At 39.7% G+C, this 13,949-nt stretch overlaps 1 protein-coding gene across 1 annotated transcript in view; it reads left to right on the top strand.

Moving 5' to 3' along the window:
* Nucleotides 1-13,949, top strand: part of Robo1 (roundabout guidance receptor 1) — a 992,815-nt gene that overhangs the window by 965,286 nt on the left and 13,580 nt on the right. Inside the window, 3 exon segments of the mRNA XM_028874769.2 lie at nt 4,969-5,075; nt 5,078-5,374; nt 8,773-8,925. Coding sequence (XP_028730602.2) covers nt 4,969-5,075; nt 5,078-5,374; nt 8,773-8,925 — 557 coding nt within the window.

Below are 13,949 nucleotides of genomic sequence, written 5' to 3'. Positions count from 1 at the left end.
ACCTGGCACAACCATTTTAGAGTGTCTGTAAGTCCGGGAATTCTGAAAAGATTCCTGTGGAATCTCCATCTCCAACTCGGCTGCTGGGGCTGGAAGATCTCCGTCAAGTGACTTCCTTCTCATCTCCTATCCATGCTTGCCTCAGGGTTCTGGGACTCCTCTCTGTTGCCACTTAATTTTAGCTTCCAGGTTCTCACCCCTCAGACTAGGCTTCTCATAACAGCGTCTCAGGAAATCGGTACTTCTCAGGTGGCAACTGGCTTCAAGTCAAGAAAGTTGTCAAACCAAGTAAGGACCACATTCAGGACTGGGGCATATCCTTAACCTCTGATGTATTGTTCAAAGAACTCATGTGGCCTAGCCAGATTACAAAATGGAAATCTTTTTCTTGATGGGAGAATAACCAATTCTCATTTTAGAAGTTATTTTGGAGTAGGAGGTATTGTTATGGACATATTGAAAATCAGTCAAAAATATATGCATGTTTAACTTATATTTGTAATATATGATTTAAAATCATTATCTATCTTAAAACTTAAATTGTTCCCTCTAATTATTTTTAATGGTTATGTTCTCATTGATTTAAATATCTAGCATATTTGTCATAATAGGTAAAGTAAATGTTAAAATACATACATTCATTGATTTTTATGCTTACTGGCTAGGGCATATATAAATCCTATGATATACATTAAGGAAAGTTTAGAAGTCAAAACATTATAACTTCGATGTCATTAGTAAGAATGGAAAGGCTCACAATGTTGGGCTGAGGAGATAGTTTAGCTGGTAAAACTCTTACCTTGCAAACGTGAGGACCTGGGTTTCACCTGCAGAATCTATGTAAAAACTAGACGTGGCAGATTCCTCTTGTTACCCTATCCCTGTAGAGGCGAGACAAGCTTCTGGGCCAAGGAGTTTAGCCTGTTTTGACAAACTCTAGACCAGTGAGAGACTCTCAAAAACCAAGGTGGATGAAGCCTGAGGAGCAAAACCCAAGATTGTCACTAGACTCCATACATGCACATGTGCACCCATGCACATACACACACACACACACACACACACACACACACACACACACACACACACCACAAAGAGAATCAAGACTCGAATTATAAATATTGTAATTTCTCCAATCAGTTTCCAAGATATTCCATTTATATCTAAAACTCAGTAGTTGCTTAATATAGTAGGAATCTCCATTTTCTTAGTCAATTACAATAAAAATAATGTGTTTAAACATTGTTCACATCTGTTGTTTCAAAAGGTATCAGGTGATGTTGCCTTGCTACAGTTAATATTTAACAAAAATGTCCTGAACAATGAAAATAACATTCACATATGGGCTAGGAAATTTACCGGTATTATTAATATACACAGCTTGAATTTAGTAGTATTGGGAGGAAAAGAAATTCGAATAAAAAAGCAAAATTAAATGTCCTTTTTACAAATAGTCAGGAGATGACAGTTAATTACACAGAACATTTATGCTACATTAGTGTTTGAAAAAAATCTCAAAGGTTTTTCCCTTTTGTGTCTTGGTTGGTAAGTGTCGTATGGTGAACTGTAGACACACCTGCTTTCATAAATTAATGGAATCACTCCCCTTCCTCTTGAACATATTTATGGAGGCATCATTTTTGCAGCAGCCTAGGCTGCTGTGAGTTGCTGGCATATACTTTTACATTATTTCATGAGACATTGAAACCCCTGAGGGGAAGAATCTAGAGGGTTGAGGTTCATTTGCGACAAGCCCCATGTGAGTGGAGCATCCTGAAATAGCTTTTTGTTTTCCAATAGAATATATTACATATTTCAAACTGTACATGTTTATCACACAATCCCTGGGCTGGCCTTATTTACAGATGGTTTGAATAAATTTTTCTGCCTTTTCTCAGAATTTGCATGGTTTGTAGTTAAAAAACCAGCCCCTGTTGAACATGAAGGTATTTTTACCCTCCAGAATATAAATTCTCTGAGCACAACAATATTGGCATCCTCTCACACTGGAGTTAGCAGTTCCACAGCAATTTATTGATGGCCAAAATAGTCCCCTTTGTGCTTAGAACCCTAAGATGTCTTTAAAAAGAAACAAAAGTTGCCTGGTTCTTGTGGCTCCGCATGCTGACAAAGGCTGTAAATTAACTTTTAAGTACACAATTTCATTACACTCCAAATGAAACAATGGTTTTCCTTCTATGTGTATAACACATTCCACATTGGAGCAATTATCCATATTAATCTTTTAAATAACTTCAGCTTTGGCACATTTTTCGTATTTCTTCTAGTGCCACACACGCAGATGAATTAAACCCACCCAGAAATGAAAACTAATCCACTATAAAGTAGGACTGTATATGTGTGATATGTGTGTATGTGTGTATGTGTGTATGTATGTATGTATGTTAGTATATATGTAGATATACAAATGTGTAAAAATGTACTTACTTTGTGTGATATTGTGTTCTTATATGCCTATAATTATTTTGTATAATGTGTTAATTTTCATTTCTCAGTTTGTTTGTCTATACAACCATTTATAAAATGTCTCTCCTTTGCCTATACAAAAAAAATGGAGTTGGGGAGGGAAGCCATTACCATTCCTAGAAGGAAAGTGGTAGCCTTGGAAATATGATTTGGTTTCAGTTCTGAACTTACATATAAGCACTGTAAGAATTTCGCAGCCTTTGAATTTCAGTATACTTTTGTGTAAATGATAACTTAAAAAAAGCAAACCAGTGAGTTACAAGAATCAATTAACACTGTAAAATATGGCTAGCCAGTGTCTCAATGAGTTGACTGTGGTGTTTCAAAAGTCATTTCTTTTATAGTTTTCAATTTTAAGTAATAAAGTGAGTTTATTGAAGTGTCTCCATTTATTGGGATCCAAGGCAGAAAACAGCTTACTTCAAAGAACTGCCAGAGCACACTGTAAAAGGTATGGTGTGGAACTTAGTTTTCTCTCTTTAGAGGAGACAGCCACATCAGAACCTGGTTGATTTTGACCATAGGTAGATTTTGACCACCTGCAGTGTAGCTCTGTCTGCTTACTTTTCATTTCAGACCCAACTCTGTTGGTTTAAAAACCTTAATGGTGCATTCCCAGACATCCTTTGTAGAGGGCTTTGGTGGCACGGAGTAGCAGCACATCTCTGCCACTCCTGTTCATCTTTTGTCCTCCCGCCTCTTCCAGTCCTGGGGGCAAGAAGAGAGGACATTAGCAGCAAATGCAAGCTGGTCTCCCCAGGGGACAGCACTAGACACTCTTCCAACTCTTCTTGCTAAGTATTGTCGTGACGGAGAAGGGGACACACTGCCGCTAACCCCCTTCAGCAACGAGAACTTGGCTCTGAGACAGCATCTCTAGTCACCTGTAGTCTTTAACCAATCAGGCCACACACATCTCTATGTGGATTAGCACTCCTGCATCATCTCTCCAAGCCGCCCACATTGTGGGGTCACCAGATGATATGCTAGATCCTAATGACGGCTGCCTTCCAAGAGCAGTGCTCAGCTAGCTGGTCAGAGTGTATGGTCCTTTCTTCTGAAGAGTGGAGGAGCTGATGAGCTGCTGTCCTGGGTCATTCCACCTGACATTCTCCATTGCATTATCTCTTGTACCTGGCGTGGAGAGGCATCACTGAACAGGACTACCTGTGTCTTCCCTTTTGGCAGGGTGTGCTCCCAAAAATGATTGAAAAAGCCATTCCCTTGCATTCTTCTTTGCTAGGAATGCCTTCTTTATATAGCGTTGCTCTCCATTCGTGTCCAAATGATCTCCACCATCTCAGCCATCTTAAACTCACTGTGGATTATGGAAAGACATACTTTTTAAATGGAGTTCTTCTGGACAAATGGCTGGGGCCCATTATTTATAACTCCAAGTATTGTTTTCTTCCTGTTTTGATTCATAACAAATTCTGGAACATGAGAACTAAATAGCATTAACCTGATGGAATAGTCGAGTGGATAGATCCACACAAGTCTGTCCAGCTGAACACCACTGTTGAAAGGTAGAAATACAGTTAAGCATGAACAGAGAGGTAATATAACACTAAAAAGCAGTAGAGTTTAAAAAGAGTTCATAACCTTCAGTGGAACTCATAAGTGATTAAATCAGAGAAAATTGTTCTTGGATCTCATAGCTTTCCTTAATAGAATAAAGTCTAAAAGCAATTATGGCATATGCTGAATATGTATTTTTTAATCATGAAATTTTGCTGAATGTTGTCAAGATGAATGACTCCATTTGCTCTGAATAGTAGGAGTTGTAACGAAGAAAAGGGAAGAAAAAAATGTGTGTAGAACAAACTGTTTCAAGATAAATGTCTGTTACTTTTAATAATAATAAGCAACTGGGAATATTAGAAAGTCTTTACCACAAATACAATGTGACCCCAAATAAGGATTATCCTCCCCCCATTTTTTAAGTGAATAGAATTAAATGAGCAAACATGAGGAGATTTAGAGAACCGAATATCTTTTTGACTTGAGTAAAATAATAGACCAGATGTGACAGTTAGTGTTAATTGTTAATGGACAGAAGTTTGGAACACCTGGGAGATAGGCCTGTGTGTGGGGAGAGATGAGGGGGCGGTAATCTTGATTGCACTAATTGGGGTGGAATGCCTCACCAACTATGGGTGATGCCATTCCCTGGATGTGACCCTGGACTAACTATATAAGTAAAGAAAAGCAGCTGGGGGACAGCACCCATCCCTTGCCCTCTGCTTCCTGATTGTGGTACCGTGTCGGCAGCTGCCTCAAGCCCTGGCTGCCTTGACTTCTCTGTCTTGAGAGACTGTAGCTTTGAACTGTGAGTTGGAATACACCCTCTCTCCTTCACATTGTTTTTGTCAGAGTCGCTGCTAGCCACCATCAACTTCCACTTCCGGGTAAATGATCCAGCGTTCCGTGTGTGTCTTGAGTGGCGCGCTGAGCTGTTCCTCTCTTTTCATCTTCCTGCAGGCGGCAGCCCGTGAGTCCCCCTCCGCCACCACGGCCAATCTCCCCGCCGCATACTTACGGCTACATTTCAGGACCGCTCGTCTCCGACATGGATACAGATGCTCCAGAAGAGAGGAAGACGAGGCTGACATGGAAGTGGCCAAAATGCAAACCAGAAGGCTCTTGTTACGTGGCCTTGAGCAGACCCCAGCCTCCAGTGTGGGGGACCTTGAGAGCTCTGTCACGGGGTCCATGATCAATGGCTGGGGCTCAGCCTCCGAAGAGGACAACATTTCGAGTGGGCGCTCCAGTGTTAGTTCCTCTGATGGCTCCTTTTTCACTGACGCTGATTTTGCCCAGGCCGTCGCTGCAGCCGCGGAGTATGCCGGCCTGAAAGTTGCTCGGCGCCAAATGCAGGATGCGGCCGGTGAGTCCTCCACACCCTTCACCCAGGGATGTGCCTGTTTGTCACTAACAGTGTCCCCATCATGTGTCCTGTGTGAAAAAAAAAAAAAAATCCTCCAGTTTTTCTTTCTCTTTTTAGACTGCCTCTAGAAAGCAAGGTTCAACAAGATGACTTAGTTTGGTTATTTTTCAGTTGTTACTAAGACTTTTAAAATGATTTATTATTTCATAAACTCTGTATAAGCTGACTGATGAGAAACAGACTATGCTGTCGGTTATGATAACCATCGCAAATGTACACATGTATGTTTGCATGTATTTCTGCATATATACACATACGTTTTAGGCAATTGATAAAATTTCTCTAAGGTTTAAATATATTCGATAAAATGAACTCTGTGCTACTCTGCATGTATTATATATGGATTTTACACAGAAAGTCACTAAAACGAAATTCATTTGGATATTTGTATTTAATTGGCACTTCTGTAAGGGAAAGAAGGAAACAGCCAGTTGGAACACTCAAACCTTTGGGAAGTGGCTCCTTAACCTCTTTTATTGGCCATGCTTACTTGTGATCACAGTTCCTGATGGAAGCTCCATCAGGGAGAAGAAGTGTTGTTGACTCCTGGTTAAACCAGTTGCCGGTTGCGCCGCCCTTCACAGGAGGAAGGCAGGGCGGCAGCGGACCGGTTCAGATCCTGGTAGGTGCGTGTTTCTGTGGGTGCTCACACTGCAGGACAGATGAGGCTGAGAATCCCGCTAGGCCCAGCATCGAGTCTAACCTCCAAGGACCTGGTTCTTTTGACCCATGTCGGCCAGCCAGGCCCTAGTGTATAAAGGTTCCATGGTCCCCAGAGCAGAAGTACCAGCCTGGGAACCTGCACTCGATATGAAAGTCGGTGGAAGGACATTGCAGATTGAAACTGTAACACCTCTTTATGCTGCTCTCAGTGAAACTGGAAAGATGTTTAAAATGTGCATACATTTTTTTTTGGGGGGGGGGGGTTCGAGACAGGGTAGAGTTTCTCTGTGTAGTTTTGGTGGTAGTACTGGCTCTCGTTCTGCAGACCAGGCTGGCCTCGAACTCAGCGAAATCCACCTGGCTCTGCCTCCCGAGTGCTGGGATTAAAGGCGTGGGCCACCACCTTCCGGCATGTGCATACATCTTAAAGCATAAGTGTTTCATATTTTTAATCTAATAGTTGGAAGAGCAAGTTAATATAAATGCATATTATTTTCCCTTTCCCCATTTCACTGCTATAGCCTAGTATAATGAATGTACTTATTTTTAAATCATTTTTACTTAATTATTCTTCTCAACTCTTACTTAGAGCAGAAATAGCAAGAAAATAATTGAAGTTGCAATAAATATCATACAGTCTTTGTATAGAATATATACATGTGTGTGTGTCTATGTTGCGCATGAATGTGTTTGTTTGTGTGTGTGTGTCTATATTGTGATAGATGTGTGTGTGTGTGTGTGTGTGTGTGTGTGTGTGCTTGTGAGTGTAATTGTATCTGTATGTCTATATTTCTGGTAGCCAAGAAAATACAAATAGTTGAGATAAACAATATGAAATGAACATATTTCAGGAAAAGAAAAGATCATCATTACGTCAATTATTGCTGCCAGTTGTCTTAATTTTCACAGTTTAGTAACTGTCACAATGGTAGTTTCCCTTGCTTTCTTGATTTATTGCCCTGATCATTACTTTTTATCAGTATAGAATATATTCATAGATACTTCACTTAAACCGCAAGGCCATCTCCATACATTATTCATTGTGTGGAAAAAGATGTTTGATATTTATCAACACATTATCACACCATATGTACTTACTTCAGGCCTATGTTTTCTAAAATTCGTTTTCCCAGTCGCCACTCAATGTAGTAATGTATGCAAACCTAATTAACTTTGTTAATAAATAAATAAATAACATCTAATCTATATATGTTTTACCTTAGTTTTTAATCTTCTGTAAAGAAATAAGTACATGAAATTAAGCATCTCAAGCCACTGCTTTCAGATTGCATTAATGGCACGTTTCAGCTCATTAAGTCAACAAAACATAGGAATAATGTTGAAAATTCATCTGTAAGCGACCTTATGCCTCGGGGTCTTTGAGCAGTAGATGGCCTTATACAATGGAATGAAGAATGGTTTCCATCTCCACTCTAATTCTCTATTTTCATGGCTATGTAACTTTAATTGTAATAGTCTCCATCATAGCTAAAGAGAGTTGGCTTGAATATTTTATTGTATTGTAATTTAGTAGCACTTCTGGTTTCATTTGGCTCATAATTATAACGAACTAAACATCCACTGACCTCTGCCTATTATAATATTCTTTTCAAGAAATGGTGGTGCTTGTCATGTGACTTGAACTTAATATGAATGGATCACCCAATCACATTGCTTCTCACTTGGCTGCATTAATGTCCATTAGTTAACGTGCCTCGGTTAGCACTTCTAAATGTGTTGATCCCAATGTATGTGGCTTCTCTTGTTTATAGCCAGAGGCCATGTCTGATTCCTGGGTCTGTCTGAAGTTCCTTGGGGTTCAATAGGAAGCAGTGGATTTCTGGATGGAATTGCTAGAAGCCAAACTACTGTAGGTCAGCATAGCCTGAAAGGCTTCCATTGCCACTCGAAATGAACCACACTGCACCTGTTATAGTATATCATCTTTATAAGGGCCAGGGACACTGATGCCATTGAAATGAGCCATGTCTGCTCTGTAAATTAAGTTCGCAGTATCACCGGGTAATGTTGTCTATCCAAAACTGACCATCCCCCACACGCTGAAGTCTTGGAGGGGCCACTGAATAGTGAGGATAGACAAATATCTTAAAGTAGAAAAAACACTGTAGTACATTTGGGTAGACTACATACGTGAGCTAGATCAATTTCAGAGCACTTACAAAGAGAATACCCAAGAATGTTACTGCGTTATCGGGGTTCTACCTTCAAAGAATGCCATAAACAGACTTAATTGAAATAAGGGCATAATTAACCCAGTGCATTTTTACAACCTGAATTTGTTAAGGAATCTGATTTTTCCTCTTCAAAAAGCAACAAGCATTGAATATATGGTGCAGGAAAACACTAACACTCTTGTTTTAAGAACATTTTAGTGATGATAGTTGAAAAAATAATTGCAGTGTTTCCCTTATGTAAAGATGATCAGGAACTTTAGCAGAAGAAGAATCCTGTGGTTATTATAAAAAGAAAAGGACTAACAGTGCTTTCAGGGCGTTTCTTCCAGTTAACATGAAATAGAGGGGGGAAGCTCATCGTTTGGTGGCTGATAAGTATGTTTTAAAATTAGGGATGGTTTCTAGCTTGAGTATTCGGCTCTGGCTGTTTCTGTGGTACTGGAATCCAGTGATGAGCCTGCCTCTGGCTTTCCTCCTCAGGCCGCCGCCATTTCCACGCCTCTCAGTGCCCTCGGCCCACGAGCCCTGTGTCTACGGACAGTAACATGAGTACTGCTGTAATCCAGAAAACCAGACCCGCCAAGAAACAGAAACACCAGCCAGGACATCTGCGCAGAGAAGCCTACACAGACGGTAGGTCCATTGAAATGGGTGAAAACGTCCCTGAGGCTCACCATTCCCCTGCTTCTCTGTGGCTAGTGAATGGATGTGTTCGCTGACTTTAGAAACTACATTGACATCCATTAAGAGTAGCCTTATATTACTCACAGGAGTGAAATCCTTCCACGTCTTGTCAACCATCTTTAGCCTTTGCGGTTTTCAAAATGGCTGGTTAGGAAATTACACGAACATTTTTTAAAGTTTTTATTTTACGGTTTCACACCATGGCCATGACTCTAGTTGATATCATAACATAGGATTAACCATTGCCAGGTCCACTGATCAAAACTCTAGAGTGTCTCCATTTTCTTCATTCAGTCTTTTAAAAATAATTTCGCACTTCAACAAAGAGCACTCAATGTACTGGGATAATTTTGGCAACCATAGTGGTTTTACAGTTAGTCTGTGCACCAGAAGGCAGCCACCTCAAATCCTTTTCTTCATGCCGTCACATGCGTTATGGACTGTCGCTGAAGAGGGAACACTTGTCCTCTCAAGGGGGTGGAGGAGGATAATACAAACACTGTGATGTTGTCTAGAGAAAGCCTTTAATGAAAGTGCCTAAGGTGACCTAGCATTTATTAAACTGCCACCACCTTCTCATTTTATAAAACAACCCCTTGGGCTTTATTGGAAATTCATGTAAGAGAAATTCTCTCAGACTCACCCATCTTGTCAAGTTTTCTGAATTTGCTAAAGGGGTCGGGGTGGGGTGGGGGTGGAGGAGAAGGGTGTCACAGGCAGCGTCCCCACCTCCTGGGTGTCCGCAGCCACCATCTGATTAGGTCTTTCCTTCCCAGTCAGCAATTTTTCATAAAGGCCATCATTTGCTATTATCATATGAAAGCTTAATGTTATAGATCGCTATCCAAGGTTATGGGGAGGGGCCTCTTGGAGGTCCTTTTCCCTGTGCATCTTGCCACTTGACAGAAAAATTTAATACAAAGCTCACAGCCTGATGAGCACAAAGTAATTTTGCGATGAGTGGTTGTCCATGCTATTATCTGGAGTTTAGGCGGAGTTTTTTCTCTCACTAGCATCCATCTGATACTAGACTGCATTAAATACTGGTGTGACACAGTGCACCTGGGCCTCCTGGCTGCTGCCCAGGACTCGATCGTCGGTGCAACTGAGCTGTCCGAATATTATCTGATTTTGAAGGCTTATTACAGTGGCTCCGTGCATGTTTGCCTCCGTGAAGGGACAAACACTAGGTGTAAATCCTCAAACTCTACAGGCCGCCTTACATTTATGGGACCCCTGTAATGGCATTTTACAAGTTTTATTGCTGTTTTATCAATGTTTATTATCTGGAAGACAGGGCTCCTCACTGGAAGGCTGGTCCGACGACAAGCTTAGATGTAAACACATCTAAATTGAACACATATGGAAAAATCTGGCCTAAAACTTTGTGTAGATCTTTCTACCTCTTATTTGTATGTACTTAGAGAGAAGTCTGGCATTGAGTGAGGCCTCCAAACATGCTTGAAATAGTGAAAGCTTGCTACATTAGCAAGCACAGCATCACAGTTATATATTATGCCATTCTTGAGAAATCTTAGCTGTATTTGTGTCCTGCGGTCTACAGGACTTGTTTTTGATATATGTGAACACTAAATATGAATAGTAACCAGTCCTTGAGTATAAAGTATGAAAGGGAATGATGAATCACCAAAATTATTTTTTATTTAACTTCAGGAATACCAAAGAACTAAGAAACGATTGAAACATGTGTCATAAAAAGTTAACGTGAAATGTTACTTGGAGTTAGAATAGGTCATTTCACACAAAAGTGGTCACGTAAATTGTCAGTGCTTACTACAATGCAGAAGATCATAGTTTTCTGTAGCTCATGTAAATAAAGAATGGAGAAATGAGTCAAGCTGGTTTTAAATTATAGCTTTATCTTCCCTTCAACATGGGGAATCATCCATCCTTAAGTTATGATTACTAGACTGTTTCTTCAATTCATTTCTGAAAATTTCATTGAAAAAGCTGTGTTATTTATACCTCCTAAAATGTACACTAAATATTTAAAACCACAGAATTCAGATCTCTCTTAATGCACCAAACAAAAGAAATACAAATTATCATACTTATATTCACACACACACACACACATACACTTTATAATAATTCTGGTACTCAAATCCAGGGTTTCCTGCTTCCTCTACCATGATCTATACCCTATCACAATATGTGTATATTTTTGATAGCAGCTATGAAATAGAGATAAAAGTGATTTTTCTCAGAAAACAATTTTATTTAATTATTGTACTGCATTTAGAAAATATATCTGAAGGGCTGAAGAGATGGCTCAGTGGTTATGAACACTAGTTGCCCTTCTAAAGGACACAGGTTCAACTCCCAGCACCCAAATGTCAGCTCACAAATATCTATAAATCTAGTTCCAGTGAATCTGACACCCTCATACAGACATAATGGCTGTAAAACACCAGTGCACATAAAATAAAAATAAATACATTTTTAAAAGAAAATGTGTCTGCAGATCATGTTATGGAGAATCCCAGTAACAGATACAGTTTTTTATGCTGTTTTATAAGATTGGTGGGTAGAAGAAAGCATTTGAGTCATCTGTTGTTAGAAATCTGAATTAAGCATATTTGTAAAGTATAGAGGAATTGGTGATTTTTTTTTTTTTGGTTTTGTTTTTTTGCCTTTTCTGTAAGTGCAGTGAATTGACTGGAATGGATGAGTCTAGTTCTTATGTATCAGTTATGAGAACACTGTCCAAAATGGGTGACATTCTTGAGTTTATAGCATCTTTGCTTTATAAATATCACCCAAACTTCAATTCCCCCTATTGTTTTCTAAAGCATTCAAAAGAATAAATGGGACCTCCTTCTGGGTCAGTAACGTGTAGTTTTTGAGGATCCCTCTTAGATGGTCTATCTGTTGCTTCATCTGTCACAAACACAGTACCACAGACTTTACAATGAAAACAACACCCATGCATTTCCTCAGAGCTCTGGAGGGTAAAGTCCAAGACTGAGTTTGGAGCAGGGCTGCAACCTTCAGAGACGTTCCCTCCTGTGACTTTTACCTGACTCCCCTTAGTCTGTAATTGTTCTCTAAACCCTTTTTATATGAGCATTAGTCTTATTGGATTAGACCCCATCTAGTAAACTCATTTGAATTTTATTGCTTTTCAAAAGACTCCAGATACACTTACGTTCTGAGATAGTGGGGGTTGTGACTCTGAGTGTAGTTTTGGCAAGGACATAATTCACAGCACAAGAGCCCACCAGCCCTTCCAACCTCGTGGCCGTGTCTTGCCTGTAGGTAAATATAAGGCTTCATGAACACCCAGGGAACACTCGCCTGCAAAGCAGAGTCCGAATCCTCCAGTTCTATGAACGAGACTGATTATTTATTTATTTATTTCGAGTTTGCCACCCTCAAGTTTAACCCAGATGGAGGATAGGATTAAAATATATGAATATTTATTAGCGGGAGTCTTGCGGAGTTAGAGTACATTTCTAGAACCTTCTAATAGACTCTTCCCTCCCCCACTTTTCAACCTTCCAAATACATTTGCATATTTGATTTAAAAGCCAAATCTATAATATTTCTTCAGTCCTACTTTTCATAAATTATAAATTCACCATCCTCTTTAGAATGATGTTATTTTGACTTGATTCTTCATTAATTACCAGGCCTTGGAACTTTAAGCAGTTACGTAAATAGAGCATTGACTCTGTCTAGCAAGTTAATGCTGCTCTGGCAGGATTCGTTCCTATATATTACTTTATATGAGGGACATTTTCTTATATGGGGAGTCTTGTAAAAGGGGAAGGTGTTAATAAGAGTAGACAAAGAGAGACTGAAGAGATGGATGAGAGGTTAAGAGTATTTGCTGGTCTTGCAGAGGACCTAGGTTCAGTTCTCATCACCCACGTGGCAGCTTTAAATAATTTGTAACTTCAGTTCCAGGTGATACAACACCTTTATTGGCCTCCAAGGACACCAGGCATACGTGTGATACTCATACATACATGCAGGCAAACATGGCCAAAAATAAAAGTGAACTAAATCTTTTTTATAAGATTTTTATAATTCTAATTCCCTAGTTTTTTTAAAATCCACTTTAAACTAACGCATAAGTTGGGGTAAAGTGCTATTCACCGATAAGGGAAATAGAGAATTGTTCATGTGAAAGTAACCTCGAGTTTAGCTTCATAATCATTTCATAATACCTTAGAAAGAAGATTTCATTTAGAAGTCTGTTTATGTGGCATATCAAACCTGCTAGCATTTCTCTCGCTCATTTAGGTACAGTGACAATTATATGCAGGGAGTTACTATTCTTAGCAAGGTCACTTAGTTCTCTTTTTGACTGGAGTTGTAGACAACCTCTGTCCGGAATATCCAATAGTATGTTTCCTTTTGAACTTCAGATTCCCAGGACGCTGTTTGATCCTAGGATAACAGTAAGCATAGCCTCCGATACCCTGATGAGCCTGGAGAGCTTATTGTTTAGTGAAAGTGACAGTCTCTAGTGTTTGAGAAAGTGTTTGCAGTTGGTGTATGTTTATAGCCAGCAGCAGAACAGAGTGGGTACACAGACCCTCAGGGCCTTTGCCTGCATGGATGCTTTGGATTCGCTTCTCCTCCTCTGTTCCATCCCCAGCTTCAAGCCACTCTGCGTTGGATCCCACAGTTCACACCATGGATTAAAGTTGATGGTTGAACTCTTTCTTGTCTTCTTCACTTTCGATTTGTGTGTGCAATACAAAACAGCAGCAACAGCAACAACAAACACCATATTATATCATATTATATATAAAATAACAAATACTGCAAAAATCCCATTGCAGCAGTCACCAAAGGGCAATATTCATGCAGGAATGACTGCCTATGTGTGGGACAAATACAGTACTTGGGATTCTAGAATTAGATGGAAATTTTGCTGTTGTCTATACTTTGGCCACATATGTGTTGAGACTGTTAGCAAGACGATATTACACAATAAGCTG

The sequence above is a fragment of the Peromyscus leucopus genome, chromosome 12 (assembly GCF_004664715.2).
Source record: "Peromyscus leucopus breed LL Stock chromosome 12, UCI_PerLeu_2.1, whole genome shotgun sequence".
NCBI classification, from domain to species: Eukaryota; Metazoa; Chordata; class Mammalia; order Rodentia; family Cricetidae; genus Peromyscus; species Peromyscus leucopus.
The sequence above is the reverse complement of the archived record's forward strand: the minus strand, read 5'-3'. Positions and strand labels throughout refer to the sequence as shown.